This window comes from Elaeis guineensis, chromosome 11 (assembly GCF_000442705.2).
Source record: "Elaeis guineensis isolate ETL-2024a chromosome 11, EG11, whole genome shotgun sequence".
Lineage (NCBI taxonomy): Eukaryota > Viridiplantae > Streptophyta > Magnoliopsida > Arecales > Arecaceae > Elaeis > Elaeis guineensis.
The window spans coordinates 115,240,548-115,262,220 of NC_026003.2; the positions used below are offsets into that span (position 1 = coordinate 115,240,548).

General features: G+C 40.0%; 1 protein-coding gene across 2 annotated transcripts in view; it reads right to left on the bottom strand.

Moving 5' to 3' along the window:
• Positions 1–21,439, bottom strand: part of LOC105054014 (E3 ubiquitin protein ligase RIN2) — a 39,071-nt gene extending 17,632 nt beyond the window's left edge. The window contains exons 1-6 of one of the 2 annotated variants that reach the window (XM_073245483.1): positions 21,282–21,439; positions 20,778–21,120; positions 18,741–18,800; positions 2,874–2,960; positions 2,659–2,780; positions 239–335 (exon numbers count right to left, since the gene is read on the bottom strand). In XM_073245483.1, the coding sequence (XP_073101584.1) occupies positions 239–335; positions 2,659–2,780; positions 2,874–2,960; positions 18,741–18,800; positions 20,778–21,017 (606 nt within the window). In that variant the 5' untranslated portion in view covers positions 21,018–21,120; positions 21,282–21,439. Of the gene's footprint in view, positions 1–238; positions 336–2,658; positions 2,781–2,873; positions 2,961–18,740; positions 18,819–20,777; positions 21,121–21,281 lie in introns of both variants that reach the window. The other variant, XM_010935382.3, reaches the window with a different exon arrangement.
• Between the last annotated feature and the right edge of the window lie 234 nt (positions 21,440–21,673).

Genomic DNA, 21,673 nt, shown 5'->3' on the forward strand with positions numbered 1-21,673 from the left:
GTTCTGTCTTTTTATTAAAAAGAAAGATCGTAATTGGAATTAAAACCATATTTCTTAACCTTGGTTAAAATCATGTATATCTCTTTCCGGAAGTTATCAATGAACTCTAAAAGAAATACAGCTTGTTTTGATAAATATGTGCAAGACTTTGTGGTCACACATCAGGCATTAAGATGTGCCCATTTATAACATGGAAAAACAAAATTTTTTAAGTTGCAGAATCGTTAGGTGCATATACCTGTAATGTCTCAAAAACAACACTGAGAGGCTCGAAGAACAAGAGAACAAATAAACTAGAACTGGATGATTTGTAGATTGCCATACACAGCTTTAACCTGAAAATTCAAAGTGTTAGTGAGAGAGATGCCTCGTTAAAGGACATCTAGGTTCCTTGTAAGAGAAAAAAACAGAACTGCATTCAAAGCTTAATAAATCACATAAGGAAAAACTTGTGAACATGTAAACAGAGGAACTTGTAAGATAAACAAACTGACACCATGCTGTAACATGAGAATTCCTGGGAAGTTGACTACAAACCTCCAGGCAACAAAAGATAAGTAATGGAAAAGTTGAGCTCATATCTACCGTTAGCTTATTAAGCTAGAATTCCATAGTTTACTATGCAGCTTCAATAACAGAACAATAAGCAATACAGTTTTCCATGCCTACCATACAACGTGAAAACAGACCAGCTAAAGGTCTAGCATTGATTATGGCAGCACCTACCCAATTCAAACTTCTAGACAATCGGTTCAGAAGAAGATAAAGGGCTAGAAATAAGACTTTCAAAATGGTTAAAGGAAAACAGCCGGCGAGCAAAATGAATACATCTATGCTTTAAGTTATACTTGATGAACCAAAATAACAGCTTACCATAAAATATGGGGATCAAAAGAAATGCACAATACATTACTCATATATAGCCTTACAGTTTTCATGTTATTTTTAAGCTGCACTAACTTATGAATATTAGTATTGAACGTAAATGTCAAAAATGATAACAAAGGCAAAAGAAAAAGTAAATTAATATGAATACAGCAATAAAAGGGCAAACTGTGGGTAAATAATTACACAAAGATAGATGCTAGTTACCACTCCCCAACCCTGGCCCCCCACCAAAAAAAAAAAAAACACACGAACATACACAGACACACACCTTTTTATTTATTAATTATGTTTTTTCCTTTAATTAACTTAAATCAATTTGACTCAATTTGTGACTTTGTACAGTGGATTAAAAACAAATGATCACTATTCACTTTTTACCAGAATCATAGGTGAACCATAAAAAAGATGCACTTCTGTACAACCAACCCACAATACAATCTACTTCTATCAATATACAAACAAGAAGCATGAAAGAATGAGATCAGAGGATAGCCAGGTTATAAATTATAAAAGCAGAAAATGAACCATCCACTAGAGATAACTAGTTGCGACTGGGAAATTGAAATTAAAGAAATTCACCGAAGCATGTGACTTTTGATATCTGATGGTGCAGAGCCTTATGAATTTCGGAATTATTATAGAAGATATGATTATGAATCATTGAAAGTAAGTTGTTTGTTGAGATATGTTTTTCATGTCCCAGTTTCATAGTACCTTCAACAGGATTCAAGAAATAGTCACAGAATGAAACTATTTCAGACATGAAATAATATTTACATCAATAGAAGTGATTCTCAACTGGACTTCAAATCAAGGTTTCAAATCTCAAGAATACCAGCTTGTATTACTATTCTAGACACAACTGGCACTCAGCACTCCTCGATATGATTGCTTAAACCCAAATCAGCTCATATTGGCCCCAAGTGACCCCTGTACTGCTTGCTGTCGAGCTTACCATCTTTTCCTTGTTTTCTTTTTTGCTTTCTGTGTCGGTGTGGGAAAGGTACCTTGTGCTAATCAGTACATACCAACCAATATGAGGGCATTCTTTGAAATCTAGCCCAAATAATGACTGGTTTCAACACCTCAGTTGAGTGATCCAAAAAATTTCCTAACCTCATAAAATTCTTGCTTGCTTGTCACAAAATCACAGTACAATTGCTGTGCATCACTTTTAGGAGGCATTACATTCAAGACATGATTACTGATTACAATTTGCTAAAACAGAACTGCAGCTGCTAACTAAAAGCAAATAGGCACTAACAATAAACTTTTGTGTTGTTGTTTATGTTAGCATTCATAATAAATGTTCTTGATATTTCAAGAATAAGCTCACTACAAAATTTGCTGTGCTTCTAGCCTTCTGGTTTCAAAATACCAACTAATTATATTCTCTTTCAGAATATAACAGACTTTGTCAACTTATGTTGAAGAAATCTAAAGAAAGTGTATATATTACTCACAGCTTCAGAAATGGTGAGTTTCAGTCATAACAACCAGCAGCAATTATTCTTTTACTCCTTTAATTATAGTTTTCCTAGGTGCTAGTTCCAAACAAACCAAAAGTTACAGAATAATTCAATAGAAAGATACCATGGATGAAAATTTCCAGATATCTATAATCCATGTAAGTTGTAAATGTCATACACGAACAAAAGACAATAAGATGCATCAAGATCAGATTGGACATTTAATTGATAGGTAGAAAAAGATGGTAGGCTTCAAAGAGATATTCCAAAGTATAATTGCTTATACATCAGGAAACATTACCACAGGAGGTCCGCAAATAGAACAAACAAAAAGGCAGAAAAAACGCGAAAGTATTTCGAAGGTGTTGCAGCGGGGGATGCGTTTAACTGCTCAAGCCGATCTCTGGCCAATGATTGGAACATCTACAAACATGAACATAACATGTTACACCTATAAGAAGACAGTCTCAAGCTACCATATAATGTAAATAAGCTGGCATGCTTTGTTTACATTACCTTCAGGCAACAAAGAAACACCAGCCAACCAGACCACAGGACCACTTGAAACATATTAGGTGGTACAACCAGTGGAAGAAAAGTTCCCTGTTCAAACATGTGAAACAGAAAATGCAACGATAATGTGGGAACTGGAGAACTAATAACATGCCCATTGACTAACAATTTTGCTAATATGAAATAGGTAAATGCCTATGAAACTTTGTAGTATAATTTGGGTTCAGATCCATATTTGCGATCGTGTGCTCAAAAGATCAAGCTGATCTTACCCATTTTAGATCATGCAGCTGGTAAGGATAGAGTAATGCGAGGTACAAACCAATGGAGGCAAAGTCATTGATATCAATTTGTAATTAAGCAGTAACATAGAGATGGAGGCAATAAACATATTAATATTTTGTACACTATTCTACTTGAATGCCCACTAATTCTTGCAAGACCAATCATAGGCTCTCTCTCTCCAAGTTGACTAAACCATAAGTAGATGCTTTCTTTTCATTTGCACTCATTACAAAACAACCTTTTAAAAAAATTCAAAACATTGCCTTTATGACTGACCATCCTACCACAAAATGAAAATGAATACTAGATGCACATTTAATAAGATTCATTTTTAAGATTAATGAATATTAAATTCCCATGCTAATCCACCTTTATATCCATGTAACAGCAACTACAACTATAAAACAAGAGTCATCTTGCCCTGGTGTGTAAACCTTTAGGTTCAAGAACATGACTACATTTTAACAAATAACATTTATACACTTGGGGAATAAAAGAAAAAAATACGCTAAATACTGTTGGGAATAGTGTCCCAAAGCCAATCGTCAGCCTGTTGACGGTTGTGCTCCTTTTGTATTAGTACATGAATTATAAATAAATAAATGTTATTTTGATATTTTTTCATCACAAATGTTTCATCTTCTAATGAACTCCTGTGTTGTGGTGAAGTCCTTAGGACTATTTAGACTCGACAAAGGAGGATTTGTCGCTTAGTCCTTAAACATGTTCGCGACCAAATGATACGTTGTTACCAAAGACGACAACGTTTATCGAGCATAGGTCGTTGTGTGCCATATGAGTTGGTTGTCCTCATAACCAAAGAGTGTGGAGACACTGGTATAGCATACAGGTGAGATGTAATGGTACATCTGCACTGAACGTGACCAACTCCGGAGCTATTTCTGCTGTCAAGATTTGCTCCAATGGGATATGGGTATAAATGTCCCTCCGACCTGAAACCGCCACGGTGACTTGCAAGCAACTCACTGCACTTAGGCACTGGACTACCTGAATTTCTAATTCAATGACGGAAGGCTGCTGGGTGTAGTCAAGTACTTGACTTGTCGGTGCGTGTGTCAAGATGGGATTGACCACTCCAGTTTAGGAGCTGTGTACAGTTGTGTTTCAATTTAGCAAAATCTTGATCAGGGTAGTCCTAGTGAGGAGTCACAGGACTAATTGAGTTGAGCACGATTCGGATGATATCATCAGGGTTGACAGTTTAACCCTGAGTCGTCCTAAACACAGGGGTCAAAAGAGATGAATTATACGGTAACCATATTCACGTAGGTTCTGAATGTTGCGATTGCGATTATTCGACCTATCCGGTCGTCGGTACCATTGCTAGATGGTCACTTTGATTAGTACAGGAATTGGTTCCTGTGCTACCGGCTTAGGTTCGAACCTGCGGGGTCACACACATTAGTGGTTCCTTTCTGATCAGATGGCTGATTATGAGTCTTATGTGTCTGGGACTCTATGATTGAGAATTAGGATTCTCTGATCATGAGTTCCACACATTTTGGGTACCGGGGTCAAAATTTTGAATTTTAAATTTTGAATTTGAAATTTGAACTCTTTGATCGGGATTTCATATCGATGGTCTCTGATGCCTGATTGCCCATCGGATTTGGACTCAATATTTATGAGAGGTTTAATTAGTGATTTGATCGCTAATTAACTCAATTTGATTGAGTAATTATTTTTGGATCAAGTCCAATTGAATTGGATTCAATTTGGATTGACCCGATTAGGTTAAATGTTGACCTAATCGCTAAGGTGGTTTAGTCCCTGATTTGATCAGGGGTTAGGTTTAGTTAATTCCTGATTTGATTAGGATTTTATTGAGCCTAATTAAGCCTAATTAAGTTGGATTTAATTTATTCTAATTGTGCTTAACCTATTTAGATTAGGTTGGCTCAATTAGGTTCAAACCACCTTGACTTTTCTCCCTGCGCCACCTCACTTCTTCTGTGCATATTTAAATTCACGAGAAGCAACTTCTCGTGAATTTTCTCCACGCAGAAGCCATCCCACGCCCACCCTTGTGTGCCAAATATCTGGATAAAAATAAGTTGGTTGGCCATTCAAATTCAAAAGAAAGTTTGAATTTGAATGAGCAACCAACTAATCCATGCGCCATGGTCTTATCTTGTGCGCCCCATATTTTACACGAGAAAATGTTTCTCGTGTAAACTCTCCACGCACAAATCAACTCACGCCCCTTCTCTTCTCACGCACAAGTGGATAAGGATGAGTTGGTTTTGCATTTGAATTCAAATTTGATTTGAATTCAAATGTGCAACCACTTATCTTTATCCTCTCACGCGGATAAAACACGTTCGACGTTGTTTTAAAAAGAGGAGAAAGGTGGGACGTGCGTAGAAATTTTAGGAGAGAAACTTTGGGGCGTGAGGAAAGTTTGTGCGCAAGGTGAAGGTCCAAAACCTTCCGAGAGAAAAAGAAAGAAAAGAAAGAAAATTGAGCGCAGGGTTTCTAGTGTGTACCCTAGGGTTTCTACCTAGGGTTTGGAAAGTGAGATTGGTGTGCCACGAGTGTCGTGAGTCCACCAAATTTCAGAGAGAGATCCATCAGCCTCTCAAGCAACCGTGCAAACGATCCGGAGCATCCGAGGAGTCGGCACACATTGATCGAAGGAGTTCGATCAACATCTGCCATCAAAAGGGTGAAATCACGAACTAGCATTCGTGAGGAGCTGATCAGACGGGAGCTTCGTGTGGACGATCCGCAGAGGCCAGACATTTGTGTGGCTGCGACGTGACGATCAGAGCCTCCCGACGGTGATCAGATTGCGGTGATCGACTACCCGCAAAAGGTGATGTGTTCTGAACACAGTACTGTAAAAGGTTTACTGATTCAAATTTGAATTTCAAATTTAAATGCATGCTGTTGTATCATATTTAGATCCTAGTGTAGGATTAATTAGTATTAATTAATGAGATTAATTAATAATTTCTCTGTAAAATAGTAATTTTGAAAAAATTTTAAAATTACTATTTTGCCCCTGCACTAAATTTTCGCTACAAATGGTATCAGAGCATGGTTCTAGAATATGATATACATATGCATGCGTAGATTAAGGTGTAATCTATAAGTTTAAATTTGAAATTCAAAATTCAAAATTCGAAATTCAAAAAAATTTAAAATTTAAAATTTAAAATTTGAAATTTGTTAGAAGTTTCAAATTTGAAATTCAAAATTTGAAATTTGAAATTTGGTTGAAATCTCAAATTTGAAATTTGAAATTCGAAATTTGAAATTTGAAATTCAAAATTCAAAATTTAAAATTCAAAGATTGAAAATTCGAAATTTGAAATTTAGTTGAAATCTTAAATTTGAAATTTAAAATTTAAAATTTAAAATTTGAAATTTGAAATTTGAAATTTGAAATTCAAAATTTAAATTTTGAAATTGGTATATTTAGATATACTTGATCCAAGTAGCAAGTAATCTAATTGGATTGGTTGCCATGGCCATCCGGTCATAGGAGAAAAATAGGGTTTAAAGGCCCTCTCTTCCCATTCGATGGGATCTCCTATGGCGGTAGGGGTGCCGATGCAATTATATCCCATGCCGATGAAGCAGCGAAAGGACTTAATTATAAAATTTATCATGAATGTGTTAGATTAGATCTAAAAGAAAATTTATGATTTATTTTGAGTTATTTTCTGTTATGAAGTGAGCAATGAGATTGCTGTTTATGAAATGTGCTGATCCGTTTGTGAAATGAGTCAACACATTTGGTGAACAGAAAATAAAATCTTTCAAAATTTGAAAATTTATTTTCGAAATGCCAAACCCTGACCCATCAGCCCAAGTACTTAATTAAAAGAATTAAGTGTTGTCTAGTAGGTCTAGAATTGTGAATTAAGACCTAAGACAATTGCATAAACTTGTAGGTCAATGGGTTAGATGAATTAGGTCCATAATTGGGTTAGACCTAAGGTTAGCTTAAAAAATGGACTAAATGGAGTAATTGGTCAAATCTAATCAAAAGTTGAATTAGATTAGGTCAAGGATACTCTAGACTCAACTTCAATAGTTGTAGTTGAATGGGTCCATGTCTTTAACTAGACCAAGATGGACTTAATTCATGGCTACGCGGTGGAGCCCTATTTACTAAGTTGATCAAAATTAAAACTAATGAACCGGTTGGTGTCTAAGGTAAGTTCGGCAGTTTTGACCAGTGGTTCTTAAGCGGGAGCTACTCGCATTGATTCGATCATTGACGAGTTAATGGCAAATCCCCACCACTGATCTCACTTACCTGGCCAATCTGGTAAGTTAGATTTTGATTAGATCACTTGGTGATTAGAGCTCACCCATGTCATTAGGTAAATCAGTGTGACTGATTTAGGTGCTCCTAATGCCAGCTTTAATTAAATCCTTTTTAATCTGACTTAGTGAAGTCAGTGGGAGGATTGAAATTGGCTGGATGATTTCTTCTCTACTATTCTTTAATAAAATCCTCAAAATTATTAGGTCCCTAAAATGATTAAGTTATAATGATAACTAAGTCATAGCCTCCCATTAAGTGAGTGATAATGAGTCCATTAGTTCAATGATCATTGGAGGCCCAAAGGCCTGGTGCTCATTGGCTAATGGAATTATTATTCATAATATGATAATTTGATTGAGTCTTTCTGATGGTGGTTAGATTGGCCGACCAAAGTCGGGCCTGATCATTTATTGGTCCGATTCATTAAATTAAGTCATGTTAATGGTTGGACCTAACCAGATCTTTTCAGTGGAGGCCAAAGCCTACTAATTAGGTTCTGGGGCAAAATCAATTACTAGAAGTTGTTTAGAGAAACAACTGGTTAAGAACCTACATATAGATGCACATGGGTTGACCAACCAAAGTTGGGCTCGTGTGTAGTCTGTGTGGATTCTAGTACCCATTAAGGAATTAAAGTAATTCCTCGAATTGGAGGATGAGGCTACCAGTTCGTAAAAATATTGGAAAAAACTTTAGACTAAAGTCCAAGTCTTTAGTATTAATTTATGTACTAATAGAGGTCTCGTTTTCCTTTATGCAGCTATGGCCACTACCCTGTCGCTCCGGTCATTATTAGATAATGACAAGCTCATGGGACCCAATTTCGATAGCTGGTATCGAAAATTGAAAATCGTCCTTGAGCATGAGTGGATCCTTTATGTAGTAACGGATCCAGCACCTGAGGAGCCAGCTCCGAACGCTAGTAAGGCGATCTGAGACACTTACTTGAAGTGGCTCAATGACCGCACCACCGTTCGATGTATTATGCTGGCAGCAATGAATAACGAGTTCAGCCGAAGGTTTGAGAACGCCCAGCCACAGGAGATGCTTCAAATGTTGAACGACTCCTTTGGCACGCCTGACGACGTTGAAAGGCAGAAAACTAGTTGTGCCATTTTCAATGCTCGGATGAGGGATGGGGCCTCAGTCACTGATCATGTACTGTACATGATCGAGATGATTGAGCGCCTAAGCAAATTGGGCTTTCCTCTGCACGAGCAGCTCGGTAAGGATGCGATCCTTAATTCCTTGCCCAAGTCCTTCCTCCCATTCCTTACTCATTTTCGAATGACAAAGCCTGCAGTAAACTACCACGGATTGTTGGGGTTGCTGCAGAACTTTGAGAAGGATCACCAACTCCATAAGGAGTCGGTGAATGTAGTGGGAGGGTCTTCTTCTCGTCGTCAATCCTTTGGGAAGGGGAAGAAGAACAAGAAAAAGAAAAATAAGAAGGTGCAATCTCATGTTGGGACAGTAGCACAGGGTCAGACCAAGAAGCGCAAGCACACCAGAGCTAGGCGGAGTGCTTCTTTTGCAAGAAGCAGGGACATTGGAAGAGGAACTGTCCTCAATACATTGCCTCCCTGGATCCGAACAGGCCAAAGAAGAAGCAAGGTAATTATATGATAACTCCTTGCAATTTTTCGATTTGTGATACTACTGCTTGGGTATTGGATACCGGAAGTCCTTATCATATTTGTAATTCGATGCAGGGTCTGCAGGTCAGTAGGAGATTTGATGAAGGCGAGAGGTTCCTGAACGTTGGAGATGGAAGCAAAGTTCCAGTTCTAGCTTTAGGAATCATGAGTCTTGTAATCAATTCTCGTAATGTAATTCTGAGTGAATGTCACTATTGTCCAAGTTTTTTATTAAATATTATTTCTGTAGGCCTTTTGGCCATGTACGGTTATGATTTTTTAATAAAAGAAAATATTTACAATATCATTTTGAATGGTGTTACAATATTTGTTGGACAATTAAATAATGGAATTTACTTACTATCACAGCCTATTAATGTGATTCAAAACTTCGGTAAACGCTCTAGAATAGATAATGTGTCAGAAGTCTACCTTTGGCACTGTAGGCTAGGTCATATCAATAAGAACAGAATAAACAGGTTGGCTCAAGAAGGAATTCTTGAAGTTAGTGATTGTGAATCACTTCCAACCTGTGAGTCCTGTCTTCTTGGAAAGATGACCAAGTCACCTTTTACTGGAAAAGATGAGCGAGCCAGTGAACTCTTAGGTCTGGTACATTCTGGTGTATGTGGACCCATGAGCTCAAGTGCAAGAGGTGGATTTTTCTACTTCATAACCTTCACAGACGACCTATCTAGGTATGGGTATGTCTATTTAATGAAGCATAAGTCGGAATCATTTGAAATGTTCAAACTATTCCGAAATGAGGTAGAAAAACAAACTGGGAAGTGTATTAAAACTCTTCGATCTGATCGAGGAGGTGAATACCTTTCCAATGAGTTTCTGACGTATCTAGGGGAGAATGGGATTCTCTCTCAGTGGACTCCTCCTGGAACACCACAGCATAATGGTGTGTCTGAAAGGAGGAATCGGACCCTGTTAGACATGGTTCGATCCATGATGGGGTTTGCTGGTCTGCCGATCTCCTTCTGGGGATATGCGCTCGAATCGGCTTGTTACCTTCTAAATAGAGTTCCGAGTAAGTCTGTAGCCAAAACGCCATATGAGATATGGATAGGACGTAAGCCAGTACTCTCGCACCTTAGGGTTTGGAGGTGTCCGGCTTATGTTAAACGTTTAATTACAGACAAGCTTGGACCTAGGTCTGACAAGTGTAATTTTATTGGGTACCCAAAAGAGACCAAAGGGTATTATTTCTACCTTGCTGATGAGCAAAAGGTGTTTGTCAGCCTTAAGGCAATTTTTTTTAGAAAAGGAGTTCCTTAGTGAAAAAACTGTTGCCTCTGAGGTCGAACTTGACGAAGTTCGACAGGTGGAAAAACCGACACATGTTACTGAACCTGAACCGGATTTGATTAGATCAGATCCGGAGCCCATTGATTATGCACCCTTAAGGCGGTCTAGTAGAGTACCACATCAACCGGACAGATACTATGGTTTCTTGGTCCGGGATGGTGATCCTGTCGAACTTGATGAAAACGATGAGGATCCGATCACCTACATGGATGCAATGCAGAGACCTGACTCTGAGAAATGGCTAGAGGCCATGAAATCCGAAATGGAGTCCATGAAGGTCAACGATGTGTGGACATTGGTTGACCCATCCGAAGGAGTAAAACCCATAGGGTGTAAGTGGGTCTTCAAAAGGAAGAGGGGCGCAGACGGAAAGGTGGAGACCTATAAAGCCCGTCTGGTTGCCAAGGGATATCGTCAACGTTATGGTATAGACTATGACGAGACGTTTTCTCCTGTGGCAATGCTCAAATCCATTCGGATTATGCTTGCGATAGCTGCCCATCTGGACTATGAAATCTGGCAGATGGATGTGAAGACAGCTTTCCTAAACGGAGAGCTGGACGAAGAGGTGTATATGATACAACCTGAAGGGTTCACATCCACAGATGAGTCTAAGGTGTGCAAGCTACAGAGGTCCATTTATGGACTTAAGCAGGCATCTCGGAGTTGGAACATACGTTTTGATAGGACGATCAAAACGTATGGCTTCGTTAAGAACGGAGAAGAGCCCTGCATTTATAAGTGGGCGAATGGTCCAGTAGTAATATTTCTTATATTGTATGTGGATGACATTCTCTTAATCGGGAATAATGTCCCTGCATTACAGGGAATAAAGATTTGGCTATCGTCACAGTTCTCCATGAAGGATCTGGGAGAAGCTTCCTACATCCTAGGAATGAGGATCTATAGGGATAGATCCAAAAAGTTGCTTGGCTTATCCCAGTCCACGTACATTGATACTATGCTGAAAAAGTTCAGCATGGAAAATTCCAAGAAAGGCTATCTACCGATAGGCCATGGAATTTCTCTCTCGAAGAGGGATTGTCCGACAACACCTCAAGAGAAAGAGCGTATGGGTAGGATTCCATATGCTTCAGCAGTGGGATCTATCATGTACGCCATGACATGTACATGACCAGATGTGGCATACTCATTAGGGGTAGTGAGTAGATACCAATCTGATCCAGGAGAGAATCACTGGAAGGTTGTTAAAACCATCCTGAAGTATTTAAGAAATACTAAGGACCAGTGGCTTATATATGGTGAATCGGACTTGAGACTTATAGGGTTTACAGACTCTAGTTTCCAGTCTGATCGCGATGATAGCAAGAGTGTGTCAGGATTTATTTTTACCCTTAATGGTGGGGTTGTCTGCTGGAAGAGTTCCAAGCAGCACACTGTGGCTGATTCAGTATGCGAGGCGGAGTATATTGCTGCATCAGATGCTGCCAAAGAAGCGGTGTGGCTGAGGAAATTCATCACCGAGCTCGGAGTAGCACCCTCCCTTGTTGGTCCAGTTCCGCTCTACTGCAACAGCTCTGGAGCCATTGCTCAGGCGAAGGAACCAAAGGCACACCAGCGGACGAAGCATATTCTGCGCCGCTACCATCTCATCCGGGAGATCGTGGATTGAGGTGACGTCGACCTTCAGAAGATCGACGGAAAGGAGAACCTGGCCGACCCATTCACTAAAGCCATTGCGGTGAAGGAGTTCAACGACTACAAGTCGAAGATGGGTATTAGATACTGCACCGATAGGCTTTAGGCCAAGTGGGAGATTGTTGGGAATAGTGTCCCAAAGCCAATCGTCAGTCTGTTGACGGTTGTGCTCCTTTTGTATTAGTACATGAATTATAAATAAATAAAAGTTATTTTGGTATTTTTTCATCACAAATGTTTCATCTTCTAATGAACTCCTGTGTTGTGGTGAAGTCCTTAGGACTATTTAGACTCGACAAAGGAGGATTTGTCGCTTAGTCCTTAAACATGTTCGCGACCAAATGATACGTTGTTACCAAGGACGACAACGTTTATCGAGCATAGGTCGTTGTGTGCCATATGGATTGGTTGTCCTCATAACCAAAGAGTGTGGAGACACTGGTATGGCATACAGGTGAGATGTAATGGTACATCTGCACTGAACGTGACCAACTCCGAAGCTATTTCTGCTGTCAATATTTGCTCCGATGGGATATGGGTATAAATGTCCCTCCGACCTGAGACCGCCACGGTGACTTGCAAGCAACTCACTGCACTTAGACACTGGACTACCTGAATTTCTAATTCAATGACGGAAGGCTGCTGGGTGTAGTCAAGTACTTGACTTGTCGGTGCGTGTGTCAAGATGGGATTGACCACTCCAGTTTAGGAGCTGTGTACAGTCGTGTTTCAATTTAGCAAAACCTTGGTCAGGATAGTCCTAGTGAGGAGTCACAGGACTAATTGAGTTGAGCACGATTCGAATGATATCATCAGGGTTGACAGTTTAACCCTGAGTCGTCCTAAACACAGGGGTCAAAAGGGATGATTATACGGTAACCATATTCACGTAGGTTCTGAATGTTGCGATTGCGATTATTCGACCTATCCAGTCGTCGGGTACCATTGCTAGATGGTCACTTCGATTAGTACAGGAATTGGTTCCTGTGCTACCGGCTTAGGTTCGAACCTGCGGGGTCACACACATTAGTGGTTCCTTTCTGATCAGATGACTGATTATGAGTCTTATGTATCTGAGACTCTATGATTGAGAATTATGATTCTCTGATCATGAGTTCCACACATTTTGGGTACCGGGGTCAAAATTTTGAATTTTAAATTTTGAATTTGAAATTTGAACTCTTTGATCAGGGTTTCATATCGATGGTCTCTGATGCCTGATTGCCCATCGGATTTGGACTCAATATTTATGAGAGGTTTAATTAGTGATTTGATCGCTAATTAACTCAATTTGATTGAGTAATTATTTTTGGATCAAGTCCAATTGAATTGGATTCAGTTTGGATTGACCCGATTAGGTTAAATGTTGACCTAATCGCTAAGGTGGTTTAGTCCCTGATTTGATCAGGGGTTAGGTTTAGTTAATTCCTGATTTGATTAGGATTTTATTGAGCCTAATTAAGCCTAATTAAGTTGGATTTAATTTATTCTAATTGTGCTTAACCTATTTAGATTAGGTTGGCTCAATTAGGTTCAAACTACCTTGACTTTTCTCCCTGCGCCACCTCACTTCTTCTGTGCATATTTAAATTCACGAGAAGCAACTTCTCGTGAATTTTCTCCACGCAGAAGCCATCCCACGCCCACCGACAGGCCACCGCCAGCCTTTCCCTCTCCTTTTCTCCCCTCCTCTCTCTTTCTTCCTCTCTTTCCTTCTCTCTCTCACTCCGTTTTCACCAATTTTTTGAATCAAATGCTTGAACTACATCGATTGGCTGTAGGTATGGTTTGGCATACCCCGAACTGGCCGGTTTGCGGTGGTTCAACATTCCATGGATCACAAGATGGTTCAAAAGGCCTTTGGCAAACATAAACCATGCTTATTTATTGGGCCTTTGTAGGAAGACATGATCCTGGTGTGCTTTAGTTCATGGTGGGAAGTTTGGTTCACTGAAGGGAAACAAAGGACCTGTCAAATCTTGTAGGTTGTAATACTGTATGTGTAAGTGACAATAGAACGGATTGTTTTCTCCTAGAGACTTCCTTAAGCAGAATTCACAGAAAGTCAAAAAGATGATAATCTTTTGCTGAATTGTGCCCATTGCTTCATGCTATCACAGACGTGGGTGTTGTATTTGTAGCGAAAATTTAGTGCAGGGGCAAAATAGTAATTTTAAAACTTTTTCAAAATTACTATTTTACAGCGGAACTATTAATTAATCTCATTAATTAATACTAATTAACCCTACACTAGGATCTAAAAATGATACAACAGCATGCATTTAAATTTGAAATTCAAATTTGAATCAGTAAACCTTTTACAGTACTGTGTTCAGAACACATCATCTTTTGCGGGTAGTCGATCACCGCAATCTGATCACCGTCGGGAGGCTCTGATCGTCACGTCGCAGCCACACAAATGTCTGGCCTCTGTGGATCGTCAACACAAAGCTCCCGTCTGATCAGCTCCTCACGAATGCTACATCTGCACTGAACGTGACCAACTCCGAAGCTATTTCTGCTGTCAATATTTGCTCCGATGGGATATGAGTATAAATGTCCCTCCGACCTGAGACCGCCACGATGACTTGCAAGCAACTCACTGCACTTAGGCACTGGACTACCTGAATTTCTAATTCAATGACGGAAGGCTGCTGGGTGTAGTCAAGTACTTGACTTGTCGGTGCGTGTGTCAAGATGGGATTGACCACTCCAGTTTAGGAGCTGTGTACAGTCGTGTTTCAATTTAGCAAAACCTTGGCCAGGATAGTCCTAGTGAGGAGTCACAGGACTAATTGAGTTGAGCACGATTCGAATGATATCATCAGGGTTGACAGTTTAACCCTGAGTCATCCTAAACACAGGGGTCAAAAGGGATGAATTATACGGTAACCATATTCACGTAGGTTCTGAATGTTGCGATTGCGATTATTCGACCTATCCAGTCGTCGGGTACCATTGCTAGATGGTCACTTCGATTAGTACAGGAATTGGTTCCTGTGCTACCGGCTTAGGTTCGAACCTGCGGGGTCACACACATTAGTGGTTCCTTTCTGATCAGATGGCTGATTATGAGTCTTATGTATCTGGGACTCTATGATTGAGAATTAGGATTCTCTGATCATGAGTTCCACACATTTTGGGTACCGGGGTCAAAATTTTGAATTTTAAATTTTGAATTTGAAATTTAAACTCTTTGATCAGGGTTTCATATCGATGGTCTCTGATGCCTGATTGCCCATCGGATTTGGACTCAATATTTATGAGAGGTTTAATTAGTGATTTGATCGCTAATTAACTCAATTTGATTGAGTAATTATTTTTGGATCAAGTCCAATTGAATTGGATTCAGTTTGGATTGATCCGATTAGGTTAAATGTTGACCTAATCGCTAAGGTGGTTTAGTCCCTGATTTGATCAGGGGTTAGGTTTAGTTAATTCCTGATTTGATTAGGATTTTATTGAGCCTAATTAAGCCTAATTAAGTTGGATTTAATTTATTCTAATTGTGCTTAACCTATTTAGATTAGGTTGGCTCAATTAGGTTCAAACCACCTTGACTTTTCTCCCTGCGCCACCTCACTTCTTCTGTGCATATTTAAATTCACGAGAAGCAACTTCTCGTGAATTTTCTCCACGCAGAAGCCATCCCACGCCCACCCTTGTGTGCCAAATATCTGGATAAAAATAAGTTGGTTGGCCATTCAAATTCAAAAGAAAGTTTGAATTTGAATGAGCAACCAACTAATCCATGCGCCATGGTCTTATCTTGTGCGCCCCATATTTTACACGAGAAAATATTTCTCGTGTAAACTCTCCACGCACAAATCAACTCACGCCCCTTCTCTTCTCACGCACAAGTGGATAGGGATGAGTTGGTTTTGCATTTGAATTCAAATTTGATTTGAATTCAAATGTGCAACCACTTATCTTTATCCTCTCACGCGGATAAGACACGTTCGACGTTGTTTTAAAAAAAGGAGAAAGGTGGGACGTGCGTAGAAATTTTAGGAGAGAAACTTTGGGGCGTGAGGAAAGTTTGTGCGCAAGGTGAAGGTCCAAAACCTTCCAAGAGAAAAAGAAAGAAAAGAAAAAAAATTGAGCGCAGGGTTTCTAGTGTGTACCCTAGGGTTTCTACCTAGGGTTTGGGAAGTGAGATTGGTGTGCCACGATTGTCGTGAGTCCACCAAATTTCATGGAGAGATCTATCAGCATCTCAAGCAACCGTGCAAACGATCCGGAGCATCCGAGGAGTCGGCACACATTGATCGAAGGAGTTCGATCAACATCTGCCATCAAAAGGGTGAAATCACGAACTAGCATTCGTGAGGAGCTGATCAGACGGGAGCTTCGTGTGGACGATCCGCAGAGGCCAGACATTTGTGTGGCTGCGACGTGACGATCAGAGCCTCCCGACGGTGATCAGATTGCGGTGATCGACTACCCGCAAAAGGTGATGTATTCTGAACACAGTACTGCAAAAGGTTTACTGATTCAAATTTGAATTTCAAATTTAAATGCATGCTGTTGTATCATATTTAGATCCTAGTGTAGGGTTAATTAGTATTAATTAATGAGATTAATTAATAGTTCCGCTGTAAAATAGTAATTTTGAAAAAATTTTAAAATTACTATTTTGCCCCTGCACTAAATTTTCGCTACAAATACAACACCCACGTCTGTGATAGCATGAAGCAATGGGCACAATTCAGCAAAAGATTATCATCTTTTTGACTTTCTGTGAATTCTGCTTAAGGAAGTCTCTAGGAGAAAATAATCCGTTCTATTGTCACTTACACATACAGCATTACAACCTACAAGATTTGACAGGTCCCTTGTTTCCCTTCAGTGAACCAAACTTCCCACCATGAACTAAAGCACACCAGGATCATGTCTTCCTACAAAGGCCCAATAAATAAGCATGGTTTATGTTTGCCAAAGGCCTTTTGAACCATCTTGTGATCCATGGAATGTTGAACCACCGCAAACCGGCCAGTTCGGGGTATGCCAAACCATACCTACAGCCAATCGATGTAGTTCAAGCATTTGATTCGAAAAATTGGTGAAAACGGAGTGAGAGAGAGAAGGAAAGAGAGGAAGAAAGAGAGAGGAGGGGAGAAAAGGAGAGGGAAAGGCTGGCGGTGGCCTGTCGAGGCCTTCGAGGCTCCACCGTCCTCCACAAGAGAAGATTAGAGAGAGAGATAGAGAGACAAAGAGGGAGAGAAGTGGAGGGAGGAGAAGGTGGTGGAGAGGCCACTAGATGGCCGAAAGCAACCCCACAAATGCCGCGGGTTTGAAACAAGCTCTTCTCGCGGAGGACCGCGGAGCCCTAAATGCCTTGGCAGCCCTCCGAGGTCCTCTGTGGCCCTCTAGTGGCCACTACCGGCATCTCTGCCGGCCTCCCTTTCATTCCCTCCCTTCCCCCTATCTCTCTCTTCCTCCCTGATTCCCCCTCATTTCCATGTCGATTCAAATCCGATACGGTCTATCATAGGGGCGTACCAACTTGTACCGCCGACTGATCGGCATGGGATCCAGTTTCAAGTCGGCGAATCTTGTTGTAATCACTTTAGATATAGCTTTATGATGCATCAACAGAAGAAGTGGCAAATGATTGCTACAAATTTCCTTTAGAATGTCAACCAGATCTTGTTCGTTTCACATAATGCATGGAAAAATACAAAGCTATAACCTTATGGTCCTATAACTTTTTCCTTTCCGAGTTTGAACATCACTTTCTTCATCTTCTTTTAGATCATCTTTCTAATCCTCTTAAAATTCAGGAGATCTAGAGTCTAGAGTGGTTTCTACAATATCTAGTAGATAGATTATTTCCATAGTATGAGATTCACATCCCCAGCTTTCTTTGCTAACCACCCACATTCAATCACCCCAGAGAATGGAATTTCATTCTTGCACTAAGCATAACATGAAAAGACTTTTAAGTATCTTACTCCCCTCAAATGTTCATGACCAAGGATTCAAGTTCCAACGGAATGTCCCGCGGAACATCATGATAGAGTACCATTCCATGTGTCGGGATATGGCCGTCTCGCTAGCATCCCGATGTTCTGATCAGGACGTCTTGGGCCATGCTTTATCCCAAGCATCGGGACAGGACGAGACGGCAGCGCGTCCTATTCCATGAAACATCCGAGATAGCCTCATCCCACGGGATTCAAAACCTTGTTTATGGCCACATAATCATTTCTCTAGTGCATTTCCACCCTGAGCATTAAACATTTATAATCCCATGCTAACAAACTTCTTTTCTAGATGTAGTGAAGCTAAGAAAATGTTCAAGGATTCTACATACAAGAAACCAAAATAATGTTGGTAAAAGAAAATGAATGATTAAAAACCTATTTGTTGGTAAGCTGAGTTGTGGAACTTACGCATACAGCTTAAGGTGTATACATAATATTATAGCTGCACACTATCAGAAACAGTATTATTGTCGCATCAGCATAATCTTTCAAATGCCTATTTAATGGAAGTGAATTAACATATTTGTTAAGCAAATTACACTACCTATGAGACAAAACTTAAGTATAAAAGAGAGCACATTAATTACTCATATCCAGCATATATAAAGCTTATGCAAGATTCATGAGACAAACAAGCAAAACTAGGAGTGAATGTAGTGGGTGACAAAAGAAGGATGATCATCACCTTGTAAATTAGATAATTAATAAGGCGTTCCAGTACTTTTCGAGTCTCTGAAGGATATAACTGCACAAAGAATATAGTCTGCACATAAAAATTAAAAAATATGATCAAAAAATATTATAAGTGGAAGGTAAATACATTTCTTCAGCTAGATATTGAGCACACATTGTTCAACAGGTGCAGCTCTTAGTATATCCTTTCTCAAGATCATACTCAGAAAATATAACTGCACTTTTACCTGACATCCTAGTGAACCCAGCTAATAGGGGTGGCAATGGGTTTCTTTGGGTCAAGCTTGGGTTGGGTCAATATCCTGTACCCTATTTTTTTTTTATCTTTTTTTGATATCAGAAGGGGATAATCCCCACCTTTTTCTACCCTATACCGACACCCTCAGGGGGCTAACTCCAACCTGAATCAAACCCCCACCCCCTTGCCTGTGGCAAAGGATGATACCATTCGAGCAAGAATTCGGTAGTGGGTCAATATCCTATATCAAGATATCAGCCCAATTCAAACCTAACCTAACCCCATCAATAGTAGTGGCAATGGGTTGGTTGAATTGGGCTCAGATTGGGTCGACGTCCTCAAGTTCACCTGACCCAAACCCAACTTGATCCATTAACCTACCATGGGGTCAGTATGACTGACCTAGACCTGACCTGATTACCTGTGTAAGGCCCAGACTCAAGCAAGTTTTGGGTTTCTTATGTATAGGCTGTACCATCTAGCACTGTTAGTCATGGGCTGTCTTGGCGGGCATGTTTGGCATTAAATCTAAACCATTCATTTCCTATTACAAGCAAAAACAAACTAATACCAAGGCCTCAACCAACATCAAGATAAAAAAAGGTCACTTTCCTCTCTACCTATTGGTTCTGACCCAGAGCTAAAGCCATTACGTATTAGTTCAATGACTGATATTCCCCTTATCTTGTAATATATTAACTAATTTAGGTGGCTTGACCTGATGGTTGAGAGTAATATTTAAAAACTATGATTGAACATGTTGCACTGTCAAATAAGTAGTTATCCAATCCAAACATAATCCCCCTAAACTATTCCTTTTTATAAACTAGTTTTTTTTTAAGAATTGTTTGACCCACTAGTTGAATCAACATTTCATCTGAACCATTCTGAATTCACATGAACAAGAGCCTTTGACAATATGAGGCATTTGTGATTTAGAGTTCCATTGGTTTTCTCCACACTCCATGACACAAATCTTAACGAAGCTTTGGAGGTGTCAGTGGCCTCAAATCACGTACTTAAGCTTTCTTGAAGGGATGCTGAGAACCTAGTGGCCCATTGTTCTCCCTCTACCATCAATCACAGTTACCCCGCCTCAAGTTCCAGCAGGCAGGTTCTCGATATCCCTCTATGGCTTCATTGAGGAGCTTTAAGAGTTTACAAGATGCCATTCTCGCCCTATCCTCAATATTGACAGCCTACCCTCAAGCATGGGGGCAAAGATGGTCACATACAATAGGGTAAGGTGATGTTAAAATATGAGATTTTTTTTGACGTGTTTTAGGATTGTTTCACAAATACATGAGATGGGTTTTTCCATGTTGCAGATTCTTGATCAAGGTGGAGGGGAAGAATGAAAGGCAAGAGTCAGGGTTTTCAAGAACAAGGATTGATATACCTCAACTTGTCTAGTTCAACTCTTCCTAATATTCAATACTTTGTTAGGGATGCCAATGCACAAAACCAATGGCATATTTTTATCACTTTCGTAAAACTTTGAGTGATATTTTGAAATTCTTTTCGAAGTTCAAGAAATGATGCAAACTCATACTCAAAGAGTGCTGAACATGCAAAATCAAAAGATGGAAAGAAATTACCTAACAGAAGAAGCTAATATGATTAGCACAACAACCTACTCTACTGTCTCCGCATATTAACAGACAATAAAATTGTTGATCATCATCATGCAATTACCAGGCTATTCTCATCATTATAGAACCTGAGTGATAATAATCAATCAGCAGAGCACATCAACTCAGAAGTCAATTTTGTCAAGATAAATGTGAATACCTTAAGGCACAAGATGACAAGAACGAACACATTAAGCACAAAACTCGCCAACAAAGCGATGGTAACACGCGAGCCCAAGAGTAGTGCCAGTGCTGGCTCCACGCTCCTTGAGCCAACCTCATTCTCATCAACCAAGTCATCAGATTTCATCCCATCAAGCAGCGACACCGTCCACCATTGCAAACCCACAAGGCTGATCACTGTGCTGATGGCAGATGCGTACAAGTAATTCACGGTCATGCCGACGAACTCCAGCTACTCCCCCTCGACTAAACAACCAAGCACACCAAAATCGAAAGCAACCCCTCATTCCCCGTACTCAAAATAATACATCGCGATCCACCTGAAAACAAGTTCAAACAAAAATCATCAGAAATTATGAATTTATGAACGAAATGACACGAAAAGAATTCAAGGTTGCATCAAATCGAGCACCGAAAACCCTAGAATAGGAGACGATCAAGAGCGGTTCTTGTTCTTGATTTGAAGAAAAAGAGAACGTACGAAGGCGATCAGGGGGGAAGCTCCGATGGCGTCAGAGGAGGGTTCCGGATGCGTCTTTCTTGGGCTCCTTCTGACGCTTTTGCAGGATTCTATCGGCTCGCTTAGATTTTTCGTTCTTAACATTTGCTTCGTCTCTTTAAATAGAAAACGAGGCGGAGAACGGGGTTTCACGGAGAAAATAAATTCTTCGAGGCCCAATCTCTAACCAACCTGTTTCGCAGCCACGCGTCACGAGGAGGTTGGTGCGTCTCGCAAGACCACGTGAACCGCATTGGTCTTCTTATGCCATATGGCATACAATATGGTACGACGGTCGGCTGTGAGAATTATTTTGGGAATGGAAGACAAGATAGATGCTTGGATTAGTGCAGCGGGGAATAAATCGAGTCAAG